Source organism: Meles meles, chromosome 8, assembly GCF_922984935.1.
Source record: "Meles meles chromosome 8, mMelMel3.1 paternal haplotype, whole genome shotgun sequence".
In the NCBI taxonomy this organism is placed as follows: domain Eukaryota; kingdom Metazoa; phylum Chordata; class Mammalia; order Carnivora; family Mustelidae; genus Meles; species Meles meles.
The window spans coordinates 94,415,362-94,438,522 of record NC_060073.1 but is presented as its reverse complement, the minus strand read 5'-3'; the positions used below and the strand labels follow the sequence as shown (position 1 = coordinate 94,438,522).

The following is a 23,161-nucleotide window of genomic DNA, read 5'->3' as shown; positions in this document are numbered from 1 at the left end:
AGTGAACTATACAATAAAGCATAAATTACCTTCAGATGAATGTAACAGTCTTTCAGCTCAGACTCTCTGACGAGGGGACCCTCCACAGGGCCAAACTGGGTGCGCTTGGGGATGCGCCTTTTGGAGAACACTCCTCCGAGGAACCTGTCAATGTAGAGGACCAGGGGGAGGCTCGCTCTGGCTCTAGTGAGCACAGGCCGGTTAGGGATGGGATGCAAAGGGCCGTGCTTCGGGCACACTGAGGAATGTGCATTATTACACTCCTCACACCCTGTAAAAGAAAGAAAATCTTAAAGTCAAATTTCTCAACATTACTTAATCTCGGGGACAAAGTTCTAACCTGAAAAATCCCCAAACTCCAAAATTCAATTAACTCCTACAATTATACTACTCATTCAGTTGTAATATGCTAGCTTTCATAGACCAATAAAATCCTGTCCTGTGAGGTGCTTGAGTGGCTCAGTCAGTTAAGCATCTGCCTTCAGCTCAGGCCCTGATTCCAGAGTCCTAAGATGGAGTACTGCATGAGGGTCCTTACTCACTGGGGAGCCTGCTTCTCCCTCTCCCTCTGCCGCCACTCTCCCTGTCAAATAAGTAAATAAATAAAATCTTTATTTAAAGAAAAGTGGGGAGGGGTACCTAGGTGGCTCAGGGGGTTAAGCCTCTGCCTTCAGCTCAGGCCATGATTTCAGGGTCCTGGGATTGAGCCCCACATTGGGCTCTCTGCTCAGCAGGGAGCCTGCTTTCCCCTCTCTGCCTGCCTCTCAACCTACTTGTTATCTCTCTGTCAAATAAATAAATAAAATCTTAAAAAAAAAAAAAAAAAAAGGGATGCCTGGGTGGCTCAGTTGGTTAAGTGTCTGCCTTCAGCTCAGGTCAAGATCCCAGGGTCCTGGGACCGAGTCCTACATGAGGCTCCTTGCACAGCGGGGAGCCCACTTCTCCCTCTGCCTCTGCCTGCCACTCTGACTGCTTGTGCTCACTCTCTCTCACTCTGACAAATAAATAAATAAAATCTTAAAAAAAAAAATCCTGTCCTGCTCCTCTAAAATCAGGCAGAATTAGCTTGTGCCTGCCAAAAATAATACACAGGCAGTGACTTATTTCTCTGCTGGAGATTAAGTCAAATAGTAGCCCAGTAAATTTACAAATCAATTATAACAGATCTGAAAAGAAAAAAAGGAAAAAGAAGAGCTTATTAGGATAAATGCTACAAAATCTGATAAGACAGATAGTTGAATTTTAGAGTATGTAAATTATATCTCAGTAAAGCTATTTTTAAAAAACCCTGACAATACCATTTAACCAGTTTCTTCAGAGAGTCACTGAAGCCTCATTGTCTAGGCATGTCTAACTCAAACAGAAAAAGCACTGTACAATTTGAGACTTCAATGCATATCGTGTGAAGGTAATGCTAAAATGAACGAATTTAGCATTCTATCCTTCATTGTCTTGAGGGACACACTTAGCCTAGCCCAGACAGAGCTCATTTTCAGCTCCTTCTCAGAGCAATCCCTGAGCACTAAGCATCCACACTCACTGCCTCTTTCTCAGGGGCACCCATCTGTAAATTAACCACCAGAACTAGATGAAAAATGGCCACAAAACAGAGAGAAGTGCCTGGACCCCAGAGGCATCATACTCATGACCTTTCACACACTTAATTAGCCAACTGTATTTTACCCAGCTGAGTGATGACTTGGCTTGGGAAACAGGTACTTCCAATTTCTACAACTCTCCAAAAATGTAAAGATAAAGTCACTGTATGGGTGTTTGACTAAGGAGTTGCCTTGAAAACTCATGAATTCAAGGAAAAAATAAAAATCTAATAATGTCTCTACTAGATATGGAGGTGAGCGCTGGCCCCATGCAAAGAGGCTTCACCATCACCACACAGAAGGTCCCGGATATACGGGGAAACTGCGAAGCTCTGAACAGCGTCAGTAACTCAAATAAATGAGATAAAAACTTTGCCATATAAGCATGAAAATGGATGGAAAGAAGCAATAATTTGGCAGGTGGAAGCAGGAACCCTCCACCCTCTCCCGAAGCAGCAGTACAGAGAGGCAGTAAGTGTTGTGGCTAATCAGGGGCACACGGGAGCCAGAACACCTGTGTTTGGACCCTGACTCTCACAACAACTGAGCACTACCAACCCCATCCTAAGACTCTGGAAAGCATTAAACAATGTAGAAAATGTAAAGCACAGATGCGTGGAACATAACAGGCCTGTTTAAAAGGTTACTGTGAAGAGAGAGGTGAGGCAGCAGAGCCAACTTGTTAAAGCTGAAACAGCAGGACATTCCAGGGATATTCGAGAACATTCCAGGAATATCTGAGGACCAGACAAACTGACCACCCTGGCTCAGGGCTGGTGTCAGAGACAGGCTCCGTGCCTGAGCCACCACTCACCCCTGTTGTGAGTGTGTGTGAAGCAGAGCAGGCCGCTCGGCCTCTTCCCACCCTCCGTTCATTCATCAGTCTAATCAGAACCCTCCCGAGGGCATCGGTGCCTCCCTCCCAGGCTGTTGTGAGGACGAGGGAGATGGTGCGTGCAGAACAAGGAGCACCGTGTCTGCACACAGGAAGCCCCCAGCCGACACTGACCGTGTTCCCGTACTCACACACCCTCCCAGGAACAGCTCATACTTACATAAGTCATGCGGGTCGAAGGGCCGCGGGGGATCTGGTTCCCAATCATCCAGGTCCGTGTCTTCACCATCTTCTTCCTCATCTTCCTCTGTATCTTCATCCTCATCCTCATCTTCTTCCTCTTTGGCCTCCAGTCTGCCCATAGAGTTCTGCAGAGTTGCCAAAGGGTCTGAACCATCCACACCCTCAATGGAAGGTAACACCTGGTTATGCACTGGTAATGAGGCCTGGACAAACAGTAACCATAAAGTTAGCACACGTTTGCTCTCGGTCAGCGCACACGCGCACACACACACACACACACACGTGCACACACACCCCAAGGTTGGAAGATAGTCTTCACATCAGCTCCCTTCAAGACCTTGAAGAAGACATTATTTCCATCTCTAGGCTGTAACGGATCGCCTTCATTTTTGCTGTTTCGGCCCCACCTCTGGGAAAGCTGTTAGGAAAACCCGGGTACTCCATCCTTTGGGGTGTGCCCTGTCTCCCCAGAGGCTTCTAAAACCTTTCCACACCCTCTCAGTGCATGTGTGGTATTGTGTCTCAACATCTGAACCTAATTTTAAGTCGGGGGGTCCCTCCTGCCTTTTCAGGGTAACCACGACACCGTGTATGTATTGATCTGATCTATCTTCAACCACTTCGCGTTTAAAACTAAACACATGGTACAACACCCAGAGTGGTTAACAGCCTCCTTTCACACACTTCAGAAAGGTTGAAGTTTTTAAGTAAGTGAAAGAGATGTTTATTTGTTTCAGGCTAAAGTTAGTCTTTTAGGAATAAGAGAAGGTGTGGGGCATGTATTGGGTTACTACTACCTTACCAAATATATTAGCAAAAAAAATAAATGGCACCTTAAAAAGTTCCCTGCCCGAATAAGTGGCTTGGGGTTCCATGGGATCTCAGATTCATTTATTTAATCTTATTTCTCCTGCCAATTAGTACCATAAATTATACTCAAGACATGTCCCTTTCCTGTTCAATGAATAAAGCAAGTTTTTAAAATGCCTACTCCATTCTTTTTTATCTTCCCCTATGTTGTTGCCCTCTCCTAGAATGTTCTTCCCTTTTCAATCTTCCAAACCCGGCGGTGGTCCAGTTTCTCCACGCACTATTCGTGACCACTCCAGGCCTCCCCAACTCTCCTCTGCTCTGACCCCTGCAGCATCTAGAGGCTGGAATCCCGATCCACAACATCATTCAGCCTCTGCTCCAACATTTCATCACCTCACCGGACAGCCTGAATCATTTGGGATGGTTCAGGGACAGTTCTGCGGGGCCAAGGTCTCCCCGTGTGCATCAGTGGGGGGGACCTGCATCTTCCCCCTCTAGGGAGACAGAATCCATGAAGACACGAAGGTCTCCAAATAGTTCAAGACCAAAACCCCTAATTCATTCAATCATGTTCGCATGGCCCAGTTTCCAGACCCCCCCATCATCCTGTTGTCTTCATTCATTCCTTAATGGATTCCACATTTCTTAATGAATATGGCTTCAGATTACATTAGCATTTATGACAGCCATTGTTCTACTGCTGACCCAGTTTGAACTGGCAAATCACTAAAATCCCTGAGTCCTTTTTCCTCTCACACCATTTTACTCCTCCTCATGATTTAAATAGCTGATTTTTTACTTAAATGTGTGCGTGTGTGGTGGGGGGGGGGTTTCATTTATCACCAGTGTATTTCATTTTATCACTTTTTCTATTCTTCCAATCTGCCAAGATTTTTTAGCATCTTGATTCCGACATATCACGTATTATCTGGCCCTCATAGCTTTGTATCCATTGCCAATCACCATCTAGATTTCAATTAGTATGGATTTTCCTGTGAGCCCTTCTTGCCTCTCCAACAGCACCTCAGGGAAGTAGACCGGGCTTTGGAGCCACACAAACTTGAATCAAAATCCTGGCCCCACCACTTGGGTAGGGGCGGGGGATAAACCTCAGTTTTTGAAGCTCTGAACCTCAGTTTCTTTATCTGTAAAATGGACACAGTAATGCATACAGTATCAGCTGCTCTGAAGAATAAGTGATACAGTACGAACGTGAGGCCAGTAGTAGAGTGTCTGGCATTTAGGAAGTGAGCAATGTTAGTAAGAATCGATGATTATTATCATAAGTTCTTGAAGGACCAAGATATCACAAATGTCCTCCACAACCTTACAAGATGGCTGAGCATTTGGCAGGGACTCGACGAAGATTCATTCTAGAAATACATTTGACCCTTTAGGAAATGACATCAGTCCTTTCAGATGTGTAAAGGAACTCTACTGCATTCACAGAAAATCCTTTTACAGTTGTGCTTCTGAGAGCTTCTTAAGCTCCATGAAGAAAGAGCATTGTGTGTTTTTACAGAATCGGACCTGCCAGCAGCTGAGGACCCCTGCCAGGCATCGGAAACACTTGGGCTCCCGGGAGCGCGGCTAGAACCAGTTACCTCAAAACAGCGTGCACGTGTTTAAACACGCATCCATTTTACCCAAGCGCCAGACTTCCATGTGACTCTCTGTCTCTGGCTCGGGGCCTTTTAGAGGCTTTATATACGAGGACACAATTCTGGGAGACGCTGCAACGTCAATAAAAACAGAATAGAATACCCACGGAAGTGAGACTCAACAAGGAAAAGAGCAGGAGACTTCTGGCAATGAAACCGCGGGTGCCACCGCACCCCCCGCCCCCGAACCCCCACCTGATCCTGCTCCCAAGCTATCCTGCTGTCTCAGAGCACCGTTCCGTTCTCATCCCTCAATTCTAAGCCACTTAAATTTCAGGCCAGCGTTGGTGATGAATGTCACCACACCATCAACAAGCTAAAGCATATATATCCACCTGGACTCCACACACACTCATTATCTCTCTGCAGAGCCAACGGGAAAGAAGGAATTCAGGAATCCAGAGTCATCCCAGGGAAGCTGTGATGTATTTTTTTCCCCAACAGATGCTGCTAGAAATACTGCAGTTAGACAGGGTTACTGCTGGCTTCTCGCCACTGCTGAGAAAGCTGACATGAAAACACTACCAACAACCTCCCCCTGACACACCCCGGCTGGAACTCCCCTAAAAGGCTGTCGCAAAGACAAGGCTTGAACACTTCAGCATTATGTTCAAAAACTGATGCGAAACACAGGTTGCCTGTAGACCAAAATCACGTGAGCTGCGGTTAGAAAGGGACAAAGGGGCTCATGATAATCACGTCTAGGTTGCCGCTGTGTATTTCTAGGTAGCTTGAACCTTATTAACACACAGTAGGCATGCCTTGTGCATTTGTTTAATGAATAAATCCAATTCAACTGACATTTCTGGAGAGCGAGGCCTGTATGTAAATTCCTTTGAAGCCAGGCAAGATTGCCAGACGGCTCCTAAGTGACAGAGATGAATTCAAATTCTGACTCTGCCCTGCCTTTTCCTCTACATCACAACGGCCCTGTGGAGTTAAGTCCGTTCTGGTCTAGGAGGGCACTGGGAGGAGGTAAACATCACACAGGCCTTGAATACCAGAGCAACAAGGTGACCACACCTGCCCCTGAGGCACCAGCCCGGTGGGAAGGAGGTGAGCTGTGTGTGCCAATTTCACTTAGAGGAAGGGAAGAAGCAACAACAACCTTAATCCTGTGCACTTTGTCATGCACAATAAAACACGGTAAAAGGGAAAATGAGTTTGTTAAATTTATGGTATACTTTCTCCTTCCCACTTAATATCACTCTCTGTAATTATTTCTGAAATTACATAATGCATTTCAGGATACGATTTATCTGAGAAGTGGAATATGAAACTACATTGGACAGCAGCAAACACACAGAATGCTTCTGGATTCCTACTGAGACCAATTACCAGTGTAGCATATTTCCTTCTCAGTGTGTGGGGAGTCACACATGTTCACTTTCACAAACAAAGGGGAGACTGTGCTTCTAGGTCTAGAGACTGCCAGTACCTTTCTTAAGGACAAGGGAATGCATATAGGAAAAAGGCTTCAAGTGAATTTTGCTACCACTGTAAGCAATTGAAGATAGGAAACTTTTAGCTAAGGGGGGACGGGGGGCAGGCAGGGAGAGAGTGGCTGGGGTGGGGGAGTAGTACCCATCAACTGTGTTGAACTCTCACTCTAACTTTCTATCCAGAATTTTTCCAGGTCACAGAATAAACTGACAATCTTGGAGGTATTTATTGCAACCAGAAATAAAAACCGTGCTGGTTGAAAGGAAACAGCAGTACGGCAAGGTATGAAGCTAATAGTTACACTGCCTTGTAATGCCAGGGTTCACAGAGCTATCTGACTACAAAATGTGAAACGAGCAGATTGTTTCCAGAGATTAAAGAAGATGAAGGGCTCTTTGAGGTGCCAGTGGCAGCAAAAGTTCTAATTAAAACCATGCCTTAATATTAAAACACCAAAATGCCTATCAGATTGGCAAAGTTTTAAAAGAATGCAAACACTTAGTGTGGCAAGGGTGAGTGGAAGCAGGCATTCTCATGTATTGTTGGTGGGAATGTAAATTTTTCCAGCATCTGAAAAGCCATTTAGAAAGTCTTATCAAAATAACTTTCCCATTTACAAAAACAAATTTCAAACATGTATCAACCCGAGAGACTAGCACCGATAAATTTCACGCATCACTCAGCTTCGACAATTATCAACTCTTGGCTAACCTTATGTCAACTATTCTCCCACCCATGTCCCCCCTCACTAGGTTGTCTTGAAACAAACCTCTGACCTGTATTTTCATCCATAAATGACTTCGTAGACATCTTGAAAGGAAAAGAACTCACATATTTTATGTATCATCGTATCTAAAAACCCAGTCACTCCTTAGTATCATCAAATATCTAGTAGATGTTAGAATTTCCCCCAACTGTCTCATACTGCTGTTTCAACAGTTAGTTTGTTGAAATCAGGACCCAAACAAGGTTCACATACTGCATCTGACTGACATGTCTGTGAAATCTCCTTGAATCTGTAAATTCCCATTCCCCTTCTTTTCCTTCACAATTTACATGTGGAAGAAATAAGCCATTTGTCCTACAGACCTTCCCACAGTCAGACTTTGCTGATTGCATCCTTGTGGGTCTCTTACTTGTTCCACTCTGTGTACTGGGCTTCCTGCAAGCTGGAAGTGGAATCTGGAGACTCAATCAGATTCAGGTTCAGTTTTTTGGGAGGAATACTTCATATGTGGTAAAAATGCAAGAGGAGGTCCACAACACCAGGAGGTCCACAATACCAGGAGGCCTATAATGAATGGCTCTCTCTTCTTAGTGATATTAACAACGTCCCAAGGGTTGGGCTGATCCATCCATTATAAAGTGCCTCATCAGCTTTTTCCTGATGGTTTTAAGGCTGTGGTTGATGATCATTGCCTAGATCCCCATTTCATTAGGAAATGAAAAATGGCGATTTTCCAAGCCAGTCATCCCCTCTTTATTTATTAGTTGGAATGCTTCTATAAAGAAATTTCCCTCATCAAGTAATTGTTTACCTGAGTAACATTCAGAGAGAAAGGCTGGATTCCTTCCCATCATTTACCAGTTTTTTTAATAATGTGGTGGTACCTCAGCATCCTCAAAGATCGACAGAGTTATTTCTCTTAATATTAGTAAAAACGTATGAATTTTAAATTATATTTAATGCATTTCAATATATTGTAGATATTTTCCTGTTTTTACAGGTCAAATGCCTCATTTTGGCCCTTTCAAGCTGGATCATGAGTTCTTTCCATAGGACCCCAGAAATTTTCACTAACTTCCTTGCATTCTGATAAGACATGACATTTCAGGCACATCTTGCAGCCTTCCTGCCCCAGAGCTAGAATCTGCCATTTCCCTAAGCAGCCCTGATCTCTTTCACTGGAAAATTGTGCTAGAGACCACACTGGCTCATTGCTACTGGACTGATGACTCTGGCTAAACATTTTTAGAGGCCCAAACTAGAAAATATATGTTTTAAGAGAAAATATATTATGAGTTCATGCTAATATTCTAATTCAGATTTAAGATTCTGGATTTTTATTTAACCTGTTCGATTTTAACACTTCTTTTTGTACGGGGGGGGGGGGAACGGTTAAGATTTTATTTATTTATTTGACAGAGAGAGAGAGACAGTTGGAGAGGGAACACAAGCCGGGGGAAGTGGGAAAGGGAGAAGCAGGCTTCCTGCTAAGCAGGGAGCCTGATGCGGGGCTAGATCCCAGAACCCCAGGATCATAACTAGAGCAGAAGGCAGACACTTAACAACTGAGCCACCCAGGCGCCCTGATTTTAACAGTTGTATCTTTTTTCACTTTGATAAAAAATCTTGGCTCTTAAATAAATTTAAATATGAATACCTCTAGTCTCCATCATTTCTTCTTGGGGATTTATTCTAAGGAATAAGCTGATACGACATCTATGGCAATGTTCTATACAGTAGCAGGAATAAAAAGGAAGTAACATACATATAAAACAATAAACAGAATATAAACAATAGTAAGCTCTTAAAATAGAATACTAGACAGTCAATGATGATAATATAGCTTTTCAGGGTGCCATTAAAAGAAAAAATCAATCAGATGAAAGCTACCTTTGTTTTGTTTGTTTTGTTTTAAATGAGATATAACTGACATGTTATATTAGCTCTGGTATACAATATAATGATTTGATATTTGGAAGCTACTCTAAGAGAAAAAAATCAAAAAAAGAAAAGAAATCTAATACTTTGGCAGAAAACGCAATGGACTACTGAATAAATATGCAAAACCCTAAACAAAATATTAGCACATCAAATCCAAATTCAGACACATATGAAAAGGAGCAAGCAGTGCTTATTCCAGTGCATGGCTGGCTTAATTTATAAATATCAATGACTATAATTCACTCTATTAACAGAAAAGGGGAGAAAAAGCTCAACAGATTCAGAAAAAAATTTGACAAAAATCAATATGCATGAATAATAATATCATTAACAATCAACACTCATTAAAAAGTAGACATGGGGCACCTGGGTGGCTCAGTGGGTTAAAGCTTCTGCCTTTGGCTCAAGTCATGATCCCAGGGTCCTGGGATGGAGCCCTGCTCATCAACAGGGAGCCTGCTTCCCCTTCTCTCTGCCTGCCTCTCTGCGTACTTATGATCTCTGTCAAATAAACAAATAAAGTCTTTAAAAAAAAAGTAGAAATAGGGGCGCCTGGGTGGCTCAGTGGTTTAAGCCGCTGCCTTCGGCTCAGGTCATGATCTCGGGGTCCTGGGATCGAGTCCCGCATCGGGCTCTCTGCTCGGCAGGGAGCCTGCTTCCCTCTCACTCTCTCTGCCTGCCTCTCTGCCTGCCTCTCTGCCTACTTGTGATCTCTCTCTGTCAAATAAATAAATAAAATCTTAAAAAAAAAAAAGTAGAAATAAAGAGAACTTTCTTCAGCTGATTAAGGGTATTCTTTTTATAAAAATCCTATATTGCACATCATTCTTAATAGGGAAAATCCTTGGGGCTCCTGAATGCCTCAATGGGTTAAGCCTCTGCCTTCGGCTCAGGTCATGATCTCAGGGTCCTGATTGAGTCCCGCATCTGGCTCTCTGCTCAGCAGGGAGCCTGCTTCCTCCTCTCTCTCTGCCTGCCTCTCTGCCTACTTGTGATCTCTGTCTGTCAAATAAATAAGTAAAATCTTAAAAAAAAAAAAAAGGTAGAAATAAAGAGAACTTTCTTCAGCTGATTAAGGGTATTCTTTTTATAAAAATCCTATATTGCACATCATTCTTAATAGTGAAAATCCTCGAAGAGCAAGAAGGAAAAAAAAAAAGAAACCTACTAGCACCACTTCTGCCCAACAATGTATTAGAGATCCCAGCTACAAGACCAAAGAGAGAACAAAAAAGACATAAAATTAAAAGATATAAGGTTTGGGAAGGATTGAAAACAAAAAAAAATTGTCAGTATTCACAGACAACATGACTAATTATCAAGAAAATTCAAAATAAAAGTTAGAAGATGAAAATTTTAAAAAAGTATACCATTTATAATACCATCAAAACACACCAAATATCTAGGAATAAATCTATTGAAAGATGTTGTAAGACTCTACCTAGAGACAATTTTTTAACTTTTATTTTAAATTTATGGATATATCATGTTCACAGAATGGAGGTCTCAAAATTATAAACAGTTTTTCACAATCTGATTCATATATACAGTGAAATTCTAGTGGAAATCCTGTAGGACGTTTGTGGAAACTTCCAGGTTGATTCTAACGTATTTATGGAAAAGCAATGGACCAAGAAACTCTCAAAGAACAAAGTGGAGAAAGGATCACAGTCTTGAATGTATATTGTGGTACATTCATAAAACTGAATACTAGATATCAGTTACACTAGAAGGAAACAAAACCCCACAGCTACACCCAACAACGGGAAGGGGTCTTCCCTAGCCAGCATCATATTGAACAAGAGAAGCCATGAAGAAAGGAAATGGAAAGTATTTCTATTTACAGATGGTTCAAAACCACGGAAAATTAATCTATCATGTTAGCAAGCAGGAGAGCAGTTCTCTTTGAGGAGAAAGGAAGAAGTGATTGGGGAGAAGTGATTGAGGTTGGCTTTCAGGAACTGGGAATGTTTACTGCATGCTCACTGAGATACATCATTGCACTATATGCTTACAATCTTTTGCACTTTTCTGTATGTATAAGTTAATTAAAAAGTGAAAAACAGTAAGAAATACGGTGAACATAAAGGAAACTACACAAATAACATGAAAAAAAATAGCTATAAAAAAGACTGCTGGGGAGACACCTAGGTGGCTCAGTTAGTTAAGTGCCTGCCTTTGGTTCAGGTTATGATCCCACCATCCCGGGATCAAGTTCTGCACCTGGGTCCTTGCTCAGCCAGAAACCTGCTTCTCCCTCTGCCTGCCTCTCCCCCTGCTTGTTCTCTCTCTTTCTCTCTCTGACAAATAAATAAATAAAATAAATAAATAAATAAATAAATAAATAAATAAATAAATAAAATATTTAAATAAAGAAAAAATAAAGAAAGAAAGAAAAATAAAATCTTTTAAAAAATGATTATGGGGTGCCTGTGTGGTTCAGTCTGTTAAGCATCTGCCTTCGGCCCAGGTCATGTGTCCTGGGATGGAGCCCCTCATCAGGCTCGGGCCTCAGAGGGGAGTCTGCTTGAGATGCTCTCTCTCCCTCTCCCTTTGTCCCTCACCCTACTCATGCATTTGCCAGCACTCATTCTCTCTCTCACTCATTCTCTCTCTAAAACAAATGAATCTTTAAAAAAAAGAAATGATTATTGAGAACAGGTTAGGTATGGAATGCCAAGAGTCAATATACTTGGAACTGATGTTCCTGAAAAGTGAACATACCAAATGAAACTGAAAAGATTTTCAAAGATCTGATAGATGAAAACTTTGCCGAAATAAAGTCTTAACCTATACGTTTGAAGGACACATACTGTCCTAGGAAATTCTGATTCATATGCAAGTGAAGTCATCAGACTTCAAAGTAAAACTTCAAGGATAAAGAGAGTACCAAGCAGGTGCTAAGGTAGAAAAGGAATGAGGAAAATAAATTAAACTCAAGATTTCTACAAATTAAATGCCAGCAGAGAATGGAGCAAAACTCTAAATAACTGTGGTTACTGGACAGGACATGAATTTATTAGTCACAATAATAATGCACCTAACAACGGAACAGTGAAGAGGACGGTGGGAGGAACTGTCCAGGTGCTGATGCCCTTGTCATCACAGCAGGAGCCAAAGACAACACAGGACCCATCTCCAGTGCTGTTTAGAGGACATGATGACTCCGACCTCCTTCACTTTCATCTCAATTTCTCTTTCTTCTACTCAAGTAAATTTCAACGTATTTTGATTAATAACAGCATTTAGAGCACAATGCCATTTCCCCCATGCTTATCTTTAGTTCTATGTCTGGAATAATAGTTACCAGCTATTAACTTAATGAGGATATTTCTGGGCAGAATTTGTTTGGGATCTATGTTACGTACTTTTTTTTTCTGTATTCCTTCAACTTTTTATGAAAAAAATTTACTCCAAAAATGAGTGAATGAACTAATCATCTATGAAAGACAGACAAAGGGATTTCCTTTTATTTTTTCTTGCCAAATTATCAAAACTAATTAAACCCATCCATCACTTGGTGATAGGATCAATAAGTATTCACAGAAATGTACATGATTTGCTTTTTTAAGCATATACCTAATGATTACAAAATTATTAAAATAAAATAACATTCCTATAGACTGTCTCTCCCCAAAATTTACATTTTGGAAGCTAATCCCCAAAGCTGAAACTAATATAACACCATATGTTAGCTATACAGAGAATTAAAGAAAAATTAAAATTAATATAAAGAAATCTTCAGGGCACTTGGGTGGCTCAGTGGGTTGAGTGTCTGCTTTGGCTCAGGTCACGATCCCAGGACCGGGGGATCCAGCCTCCAGTCAGGCTCCCTGCTCAGTGGACAGTCTGCATCTCCCTCTCCTCCCAGTTCCTTCTCTCTCTCCCAAATAAATAAATAAAGTCTTTAAAAAAAGAAAAGAAAGAAAAAAGAAAAGAAAGCAAAAGCAAGCTAATTCTCAGTGTGACGGTATTATGTGGGGCCTCTGAGAGGCGATTAGGTATTGAAGGTGGAGTCCTCAGACACCATGTAGGGTGTGGAGCCTACTTAAAACTAGAAAAAAAAATAAAATTAATTTTTAAAAAAGGAAAAAAAGAAGCCCACAGAGCTCACTCGCCCCTTCAGTCATATGAGGCCTGAGCAAGAAGCCTGCTGACTGTGATCCAGGAAGTAACCCCTCACCAGAATCTGTCAGCCCCTCGATCCTGGACACCCCCCACCCCTCCAGAACTTGGAGAAATAAATTCTGTTGTTCATAAGCCATCCAGCATATTGTATTCTATTACAGCAGCCTAAACAGATTAAGACAAATGCTCATTCAAGTTCACAAACGCCACAAGATTGCAGATTACTATCAATCAGGAATAAATTCAACCGTAACTTACATGCCAAAGACTCCTCAGAATTCTCTCTAGTTTCATAAATAATATTAACAGAACTACTGTCCACTTTTCAAATTTTAAAATGGAAGTATCTGAATCATCTACCAAAAAAGATTTAAAGGCACAAAGTGCTTGCTAATGGGAATTTTCTTGATAATCACTCATGACACTCAGTGGTACAGCTAAATAGCAGTCATACTAGCCAGCAGGGAAATCAAACTTATTTGGATCCATACTCCCTTTAGAGTAAGACCAGGGGCATCTAGCTTCTATATCTTATCACTTTCACAATCCAGACAAAAAACAAGGAAGAAATCCCTCTAAGTCAAATAGGATATATTAGGAATATGGAGAAAAGGAAAGAAGCATTTTAAAAGAAAACCGAAAAGGAGGCGCCTGGGTAGCTCAGTCAGTTAAGCCTCCAACTCTTGATTTCAGCTCAGGTCATGATCTCAGGGTCATAAGATCAAGTCCCATGTCAGGCTCCACATGGAGTCCACTGGAGATTTTCTCTCTCTCTTCCTCTTGCCCGCCTCCCCCCACCTCCATAGATCACTCGCACTCTCCCTAAATCAATAAATAAAATCTTCTAAAAATTTTTAAAAATAAAAGAAAACTAAGAAAAATCTCAATTTTTCAAGAAGCTAAAATGAGGAAGATTGCTATCAAATTTGTATGTCATTTAAGCAGAAATTTTTTCCTCAACATTTAAAATAGACAAACTACCCAAATGTTACCAAATTTCCAAAAAGAGACACTTATAACTTCAGGATTATTCTTTAGAATTTGAACCAATATCCTATTAATATACTTGTTTTTTAAATTTCCATGACAAATCATTTTTTTATTACCAGACTATTTCAGTATGTACTGATTGTAATGCGTTAGCATTGTTTTGCTTTGTTTTCATTAAAGGAAATAAAGACCATTCTTAATACATAAGAAGTAGACAACCAGAGGACGCAGAGTGTAGAGGGTTGGGGTGGTTGGAGGGGGGCAGTGCATTCCAGGGAATGGAAAACAATAAAAAGGCAAAAAAGCGACTCATTACCTGCTGAGCTGTAGCATCCTGTTGGACATAAGCTACCTGCCCTGGGTCTGTAAACAGAGTCTAGACAAAAGAAACAACAACAGGAAAAAAACCTATCAATAAATCTTTAGACAGTTTGCCTACACAGGAAAAATTATCCCACTGCTAAGCACCAATTCTTGGCAGACTTAATTTCCATATAGCTAGTAATAATCCTTCATTAATAAAGAAGATAAAGACAGTAATCTTACTTTTAGCTAAAACCTTTCATTCAGATGGTTCCAAAGAGATTATATAAGTTAACCATCTCAACTGGTTAACATACTAGACAATTTTACCCTTAAGCAAAATCTCTCGAGGTTGAATGTCACAGCTAATTAAAAAAGGTATGTCACAAAAATGTAAGACATGGCATGAACAAGGGCACATACGTCCACACATCACACTGTGTACCACAGGAGTAGACTTGGGATTAAGTGAAAATGGGTGGAGACGTACAGACACACAGAAGACTAACATATACACAAAGATAGCTTTCAAATTTATATAAATGCGTGCTCATTACCAAAAAAAGTAGAAGGGAAATAAACTGAATTTAATGTTCCATAGATTCATTTCTGCATAAAGTCAGTAAAATCCCTTAAAAGGTCTCATTAAAATACATAATTTGGGTCATGATACAGCAGAATTAACTAAAGAAGGAAAATCTTCGAAATCATTTTAATCAAGGTACCACAGAAAATCACCAATCCAGAAAATATTCTGCCCAAACCTTTAGCAAACCCAGAGGAATAAGAATTATCATTCAGTTCTGATTCCAGAGGTACATCTAGGAATTTCAGCCAGTTGTATGATTTCTTAGACTTGCTATTTAAAAATTATTAAAAGTCAAAAGAGCATGTGACTCTTGATCTTGGGGTTGCAAGTTTGAGCCCCACATTGGGCACAGATTATTAAAATAAAATAAATTTTAAAATTATCAAAAATCAGACATTCAGTAACACAATAATAAGTTGCCTACAGGACATTCTTTACATAAACTATCCAAACTTATTTTAATATAGTCAGGGGATTAAAACTAAGTAGAGACATCCTAAAAGTACCATCTGACTACTTGGTGACTTTCATTTATACAGATTTAGAAGTTTTCAATTAGGTGGGCCCCATTTCTTCTCGGGAGTGATTTGAGCCCCTTGATTAAATATTGCATGAGGGCAAATTTTTATTACCAAGGTTCCACTACAAAAGCATGGATTTTTTTTTTTTTAGTATATTTAAAAGCTCTCTCTACATTCTAAAGTGCTAACATGCAAACTAACATTTACATATTTATTTGTGTCATGCATTTGGAAACTAACACGCCAAGTCACTGAGAAAAAAAATAAGAGAAAGCAGTTCTAACTGCACAGCTTTTACCTTTGCTTCTATTATAGTCCTACAAATCAGTCAATTATTAATAAGGAGCAATTAATAAGCCAATAGGACTTTTTGCTTACACCTTTCATTGAAATAATCTGTATGTTTTTATTGATCCATCTGTGATTAAGCTATACAGAACTAAATGCCATTTTTGACTTGGTTCTTGATACTTCAGAAAAGTAACAAGTTGGTAAGCTAGTCCATGGTTGCTGGGACAAGAACTCAGAGGAGGCTAGTGCTCTAACCTCCTACTATATTTAATTTATATAAAGCGGTATCTTCCTCTGCCAAGTTAGTTATAAGCTCCTGAAAAGCACAGATTGTATCTGAATCATATCTTGCATCACCAGCACCTAGCCCAGGGAGGACAGAAAATAAACATAAGTCAGTGGGGAGTTAACCAATTAACAAACAAACTAGAAACAGTAACCCTTCACATGCCTGTGCGGCTTCCACAGGATGGATGTACACCAGTGTGTGCTCAGGCCCGTCCACTGAAGTGTAGGAGGCACCATCTGCCGTGTACACCACCTGCTGGGGCGGACGAACCTGGTCATCGGTGTAGACAATCTGAGCCACAGTTCCAGCATCAGGAACAAAGTGCACCTGGGGCAGAAAGCAGCAAGTATATAGCAAGTGTCCTTGTAGAACAAAACCAATCTCACAAAGATACCTGGCTGACCAAGCACAGTCCACAACTGTATCTCTAAAATATTCCCAGTGAAAAGAGAATGAGAACTGATACACCCTAGTCATCTACACTGTTAGTGACTTGGGGACAGGATCCAAGGAAGGAATCCTTGTCACTGATTAAATGCTAGTTAATATCAGGCAACTGATATAAACTCTTCTTGGCCCCAAATGTCCAATGCAGACATCTCTTTTGGGGAATCATCAGGGGGCAGTCACCTGATCCTGGAAATGTGACTGAAGATTCCTTGTTGACCACATTACCAAAATAAGAAATACAAATTATTCTGCAATGTAAAACAATGCCAACTCAAAAGCCAATTGCCCTCAACACATGATAAATATCTTGCTTTATAATTAATAGTGCCTTTCTTCAGACATGTTAAAACAAGGTCACTTTCTTTCCTACATGTTTTTTTCACACTCCAAGGCTATACTGGAGGCATGGCGGTAAGCATATGCTGAGTGAATGAATGTTACAGAACTCTTCCTTGCCAGCAAGATAAAGACACAGAAAATTCTAGACTAGTACTTTTAAAGGGTTTTGGAAAACTATTTCAGTTGTCACCAGGGTAAATAATTTTCTACCTACCAAGAATGAAAGCAGAAACTGAATTCTATAAAATGCTTTCTGGATAGTCAGCTTAGGAGGTTTGAGTTCTTGAAGGCTAGAGCTTGGCACACAGCCTGATACCTGATATTGAAGGTATGGAAGCAGATGGCCAAAGCACACATTTGGGAGAGAAATAATTTATGTGCTGATATCAACGTTAGTTGGAATCTTTACTCTTATGCTATCCTGGCTTTGGACCTAACTTTTTTTATTTCAGTTTTTTCCAGCAGGGAGCAGTAGATTCCAAAGACGATATGAGGAAATTTAATCCCCAGAAAGAAACCTGGAGACCAAATGCAATCAAACAGAAATAAAACAAACTTCCACTTTTAAACTTAAAAATAAGTTTAAACTTACTTTTAAACTTAAAAATAACTTTTAAAAATAAGTCTATTGTCCAACTTCGACACAAATTTGATTTGTCCGTGAAGATACAGTTTGTATGCTGCAAGAATTGGACTTCTAACAATCGGCACAGCTTGAAGTGCTGCGAGATAACATTTTGGCTTTAGATTTGTGCATTAACATTGAAACTTGGGCTCCGTCACACAGTATCTTGCTAAATCAGAGTTCCTGGCTAGGAAAAGAAACAACTGGGAAGAGGGAGAGCAATGAGGGGTGTTGAGCTCTGCTGTTTACTATCCGATTACCTACGAAATGGTGACCCTGTTTTTTCAATGGACCACATTTTCGCTCATAAACAAAATACACCAAAATACGCAGCTACATGAAAGTTGTCTTCAAAATGGTTTCTATGAGAATCAGAACAGCATTCTCAGTTATCCTGCTGGAAGCATCACAAGAACGTTTTTTTTTTAAGTATTCAGACTCAGACTTTAAATCATACCAGAAAACTAATTTTATTTATTGCAGTATTTGCCATATTACTTAAATAAATGTGTATATTTAAGTGTTTAGTGTTAACATCCTGATTTTGATAATAATACTAAGATTATGTAAGTTAATGAAAAACTAACTTAAAATTGCATATTTATTACAATGCTTAAAAATTAAGTTTTATGGGGAGGGCACGTTTTGCATGGAGCACTGGGTGTTGTGCAAAAAGAATGAATACTGTTACGCTGAAAAAATAAATAAAATGGAAAAAAAAATTAAGTTTTATACTTTGGCCACACAGGATTCCATATGACTGTGGACTGTTCCCAGAATTCAAATCCACATCAAAAAAGCAGACATTTGCCTTTGCTAAGAATAGTCAAAACAACATGCTGCTGGTTGTGATCACAGCCCAAAAGGCCGTGATCATCCATCACAGCAGCATTTGGATAAGTGACTGGCCTTCCAGGTGGCTGACTCGATGGGACAGCTTGCCATTAGACCTTTACATTCTGAATTTGAAAGAAAAGAAAAAGCCACTCGGTAGACATACTTTGTACTTCATTACACACGAAGAATCAAAACCTTATACTAGGTAACATGAAAGAAACACTCCAGTTGGAGTCTTTCAGCGCTAAGAATATAAAATAAAACCGGGTGGTGAAACAAACATGACAGTAAGTTGCGGAAGTGGCAGAGAAGCCTGTGGGTGGTTCCCCAGCCCTTGTAAATCATAGTGACCCATACTGGTGGAGCACTCAAAGTGCCAAAACCCTCCGTATTCCACCTGTGCTGGTCCTGCACGTCCCCTCCCGCCCGGCTACTCTCACTGCAGGGAAGCTGGTATTTCTTTAGCTGTCAGCAAACCAACCCAACTGAAATACTGCTACCAGCCCCAAGCTGAAAGACCACTCTTCACCTGTGCATTCTCTTCATGCTCTGCAGATGTGGGCCACACGTGTGAGCTCTCATCTTTGGAATCCATCCTTCCCCCTGCTGGACAGCTCCGCGTTCGTCCGGGGCACCTAGAGCAGCACCGGGCAGAGGACAGTCATCTGTCTACCACGTGCAGGTTCATGAAGGACAGAAAGACCTCTCTGCAACGTGCCTGAAGAAAAAGAGAAAGTGAACCAAGTTCTTTAATAGAGGAATACATTTTAATAAATTACAGTTTCAACCACAAAGGGAAAAAAATAACACATCTGGACAAAAAGGTGAAATGGAGAAATTATTTGTAATGGTAATACAATGTATTGCATGCTTGCTATGTTCTAGACACTCATCAGGTAGGTGTAACCCTCACTAAAAATACTAAAGGTCTGGGGCTCCTGGCTGGGTCAGTCCATAGAGCACGTGACTATTGTTCTCAGGGTCATGAGTTCAAGCCTCATGTTGGGGGTAAAGTTTACTTAAAAAGTAGATGAATGAATAAATACTGAAGGTCAACAACATAGACTAAAATAGAAAAAAAAATGCTGCAGGTATATCTCTGAGTTCTGCTGATGAGGAGAACAAGGTTTCTAGACAGTAAATGCAGGTAAGTGATAGGTTCATACCCAAGCCTGACTGTGACACAGCCCAGCTCAGCTCTCCTGTGCACACTTGCTTAGACACTGACTTCCTACACCACCTACGCGAAATGAACAGCAGAATAATAAAAGTCACAAAAACAGGAAAACGGCAGGCAGAGAAGACTGAATTTTTGGGGCCACAATCTGGTGAATATAAATGTAGATTCTGTTTCCCATTTGGTTAATGCAGGATCAATTAATGAACAAATCACAAACCTTAATAAACATCAACCTGCACTAAATCTACATCTTGAAATCTTTTCCAAAATAGGTGGGTTTTTTTTCCATTTTTTAAATTTTTTAAAATTTTTCCAAAACAGGTGTTTTAAGGAAATCAATCTTCCCTTCTGATGATGATAAAACATGGACATGTTAAGACTCATGTGAGATCTGCTGTTTAATGGAGGAACTATGCCTGATATACCTCCTCCCGCCATCCCATTAAAGCAGCGTGCGTAATAAACAGGAAAAGTAAAACCTCTCAGAACACCAAAGGTAAGGAAGACCACTGGCCCAGATCCAGTCAGAATTTTCCCCATTATTAATGGAAATAAGCCAAGAAACATATTCTTAGACTGCACATGCTCCAATGTCTGAACCAGAATAAGACTCAAAGAAGAAAGAAAGGAGGGGCGCTTGGGTGGCTCAGTGGGTTAAAGCCTCTGCCTTCAGCTCAGGTCATGATCTCTGGGTCCTGGGATCGAGCCCCGCATAGGGCTCTCTGCTCAGTGGGGAGCCTGCTTCCCCCTCTCCGTCTGCCTGCCTCTGTCCCTACTTTTGATATCTCTCTCTGTCAAATAAATGAATAAAATCTTTTTTAAAAAATCTTTAAAATCTTTAAAAAAAAAGAAGAAGAAGAAGAAAGAAAGAAAGAAAGAAAGACTGGAGGGGCTCCTGAGTAGGGTGGGCAGTTAAGTAACCAACTCTCGGTTCTGGCTCAGGTCGTGATCTCAGGGCTATGGGACGGAACCCTGCACTGGGCTCAGTGCTCAGTGTGGAGTCTGCTGGGGATTCTTTCTCCCTGCCCCCTCTGCCCCTCCTCTCGCTCTAAAATACATAAAATCCTTCATAAAAAAAGAAAGAAAAGACTGTAATAAAAGAAAAGACTATAATATCCAATGTCTGGCCCTTACTCTGGAAAACAGGAACTGCCACATCATGCTGCCTGGGAGACTCTCCTGAGCCGCTGAGGAGCCTGTCCCCGCTTCACCTCAGCATTGTCATCCTTACCTTACAAAATCCTTACAAAATCACCCCCACATACACTCACCCTGCATACATACAACTGACTCTTCTCCTCTCCGTCAGAGGATGCTGAAAACAAAGCCCACGCCTACCAACAGGTGAATGCATAAACAGAGAGTTATGGGGGAAATTTCTGGATAAGTGGTAGTGTTTTATACCTTGTATCCAGACTGGGGCTGTGGTTACATGGGGAATACATGTATTCATCAAGCTATTCAATTAAAATATGCGTAAATTAGGGGAACCTGGGTGGCTCAGTGTATTGAGCAGCAGGCTCTTGATTTCGGCTTGGGTTGAGATCTCAAGGTCCTGGGATACAGCCCCCTGTCAGGAACCCATGCTCAGTGGAGAGTGTCTGAGTGCCTGAGATTCTCTCTCCCTCTCCCTCTGTCCCTCCCTTCACTTCCATGTCACATGCATGTGTGCTCTCTAAAATAAATAAAGCTTTTTGGGGTGCCTGGGTGGCTCAGTCCTTGGACGTCTGCCTTCGGCTTGGGTCATGATCTCAGGGTCCTGGGATGGGGCCCCGCATCCAGCTCTCTGCTCGGTGGGAAGCCTGCTTCTCCCTCTCCCACTCCCCCACCAGCGTTCCCTCTCTCACTGTGTCTCTCTCTGCCAAATAATAAATAAAATCTTTTAAAAAATAAAATAAAGCTTTTTAAAATTAATTAATTATGTGTTAATTACACCCTAATGAAGTTGGTTATTTTTAAAAAAGGATACCTTCCTTACATAAGAGTACTATTCAAGCATGTATAAAAAGATATTCAGGGCGAGTTGCATAGTATGTGAATTATACGTGAACAAAGCTATTCTTTTTTTTTAGAGGAACAAATATATTAAGAAATCTAGGAATAAATGCCACCAAAAATATTAAGATACGCATGAAGAAAACTACAAAATTGTACAACAGGACATAAAAGTTTCAATATTATGAAATCACAAGATGTTCCATATAGGAAGTGGTTTTGTTTTGTTTTTAATTTTGAAATAGTTTGAGAAAATAGCTAGAAAATGGTAGAAATAATACCTGTATTTCTTCAAATTTACCAAATGTTAGCATTCTACATGTTTACTTTATTATTGTCTTCTCTTTCTCCCTCTTTTGCTATTTGAGAGTAAGTTGCAGACATGTGCCCCTTTATTACTAAATTCCTAAGTACCTATTTCCTAAGAACAGTACTTTTCCTCAAATTACTAGGAACAAAACCAGAAAGTTACAATGAAACGGTGCTATTACCTAATTTACAGACCTTGTTCATATTTTGCCAGCTATCTAATTAATATTCTTCATAGAGAAAGAAACAACTTTTTTTTTTAAGGTTTTATTTATTTATTTGACAGAGAGAGACACAGCGAGAGAGGGAACCCAAGCAGGGGGAGTGGCAGAGGGAGAAGCAGGCTTCCCCTGATCAAGGTGCCGGATGCAGGGCTTGATCCCATGACCTGAGCCAAAGGCAGACGCTTAACAGCTGAGCCACCCAGGCACCCCTCAACTTTTTTTCTGGTCCTGGATCCAGTCTGGCATTTCATGCAGTGCATCCAGTTGTCATGTCCCTCCATCCCCTCTGCTCTGGAATAGTCTCCTAGTCTTTCTTAGTCATCCTCGACCTTGACATTTTTAAAATACACAAGCCATTTATTTTTCAGACTATTCCTCAATTTGAATTTGTCTGATATTTCTTCATGGTTAGATTCAGGATGTTTTTTTTAGCAGGAATACCACAAAAGAGATGTTATATCTTTCCTATATAGGAATTTGAGATTGTTTTTTCAACTTGGTTCACTGATTGCATCAAGTGCATAAATACTGCATACTATGCCAGGCACTGGAATGGGACAAGGACCAAGGCAGGCTTATCCCACACATTCATGTAACATACACAGCTCTGAGTGTCACTTGTATTTATTTTCATTTCTAGGAAGGTGCTTATTATTTCAAATTCAAATTCAAAAGGCATAAAAAAGTATGGACAATCTCTGTACCTGGAATCCCTTAACCACCCTTCAGAAGCAACCTATATTATCAATTTCTTGTCTACACTTCCAGAGATATGCTACGCATATACATGCAAAAATACAGGGCCATGTGGCTGGCTCAATTGGTAGAAC

General features: G+C 40.7%; 1 protein-coding gene across 2 annotated transcripts in view; it reads right to left on the bottom strand.

Moving 5' to 3' along the window:
* The window catches only part of PRDM10 (PR/SET domain 10), a 97,880-nt gene that overhangs the window by 43,346 nt on the left and 31,373 nt on the right, over positions 1-23,161 (bottom strand). For both annotated transcript variants that reach the window (XM_046016870.1, XM_046016871.1), the window contains exons 2-6: positions 19,153-19,341; positions 16,535-16,699; positions 14,696-14,755; positions 2,654-2,879; positions 30-271 (exon numbers count right to left, since the gene is read on the bottom strand). In XM_046016870.1, the coding sequence (XP_045872826.1) occupies positions 30-271; positions 2,654-2,879; positions 14,696-14,755; positions 16,535-16,699; positions 19,153-19,218 (759 nt within the window). In that variant the 5' untranslated portion in view covers positions 19,219-19,341. The remainder of the gene's footprint in view (positions 1-29; positions 272-2,653; positions 2,880-14,695; positions 14,756-16,534; positions 16,700-19,152; positions 19,342-23,161) is intronic.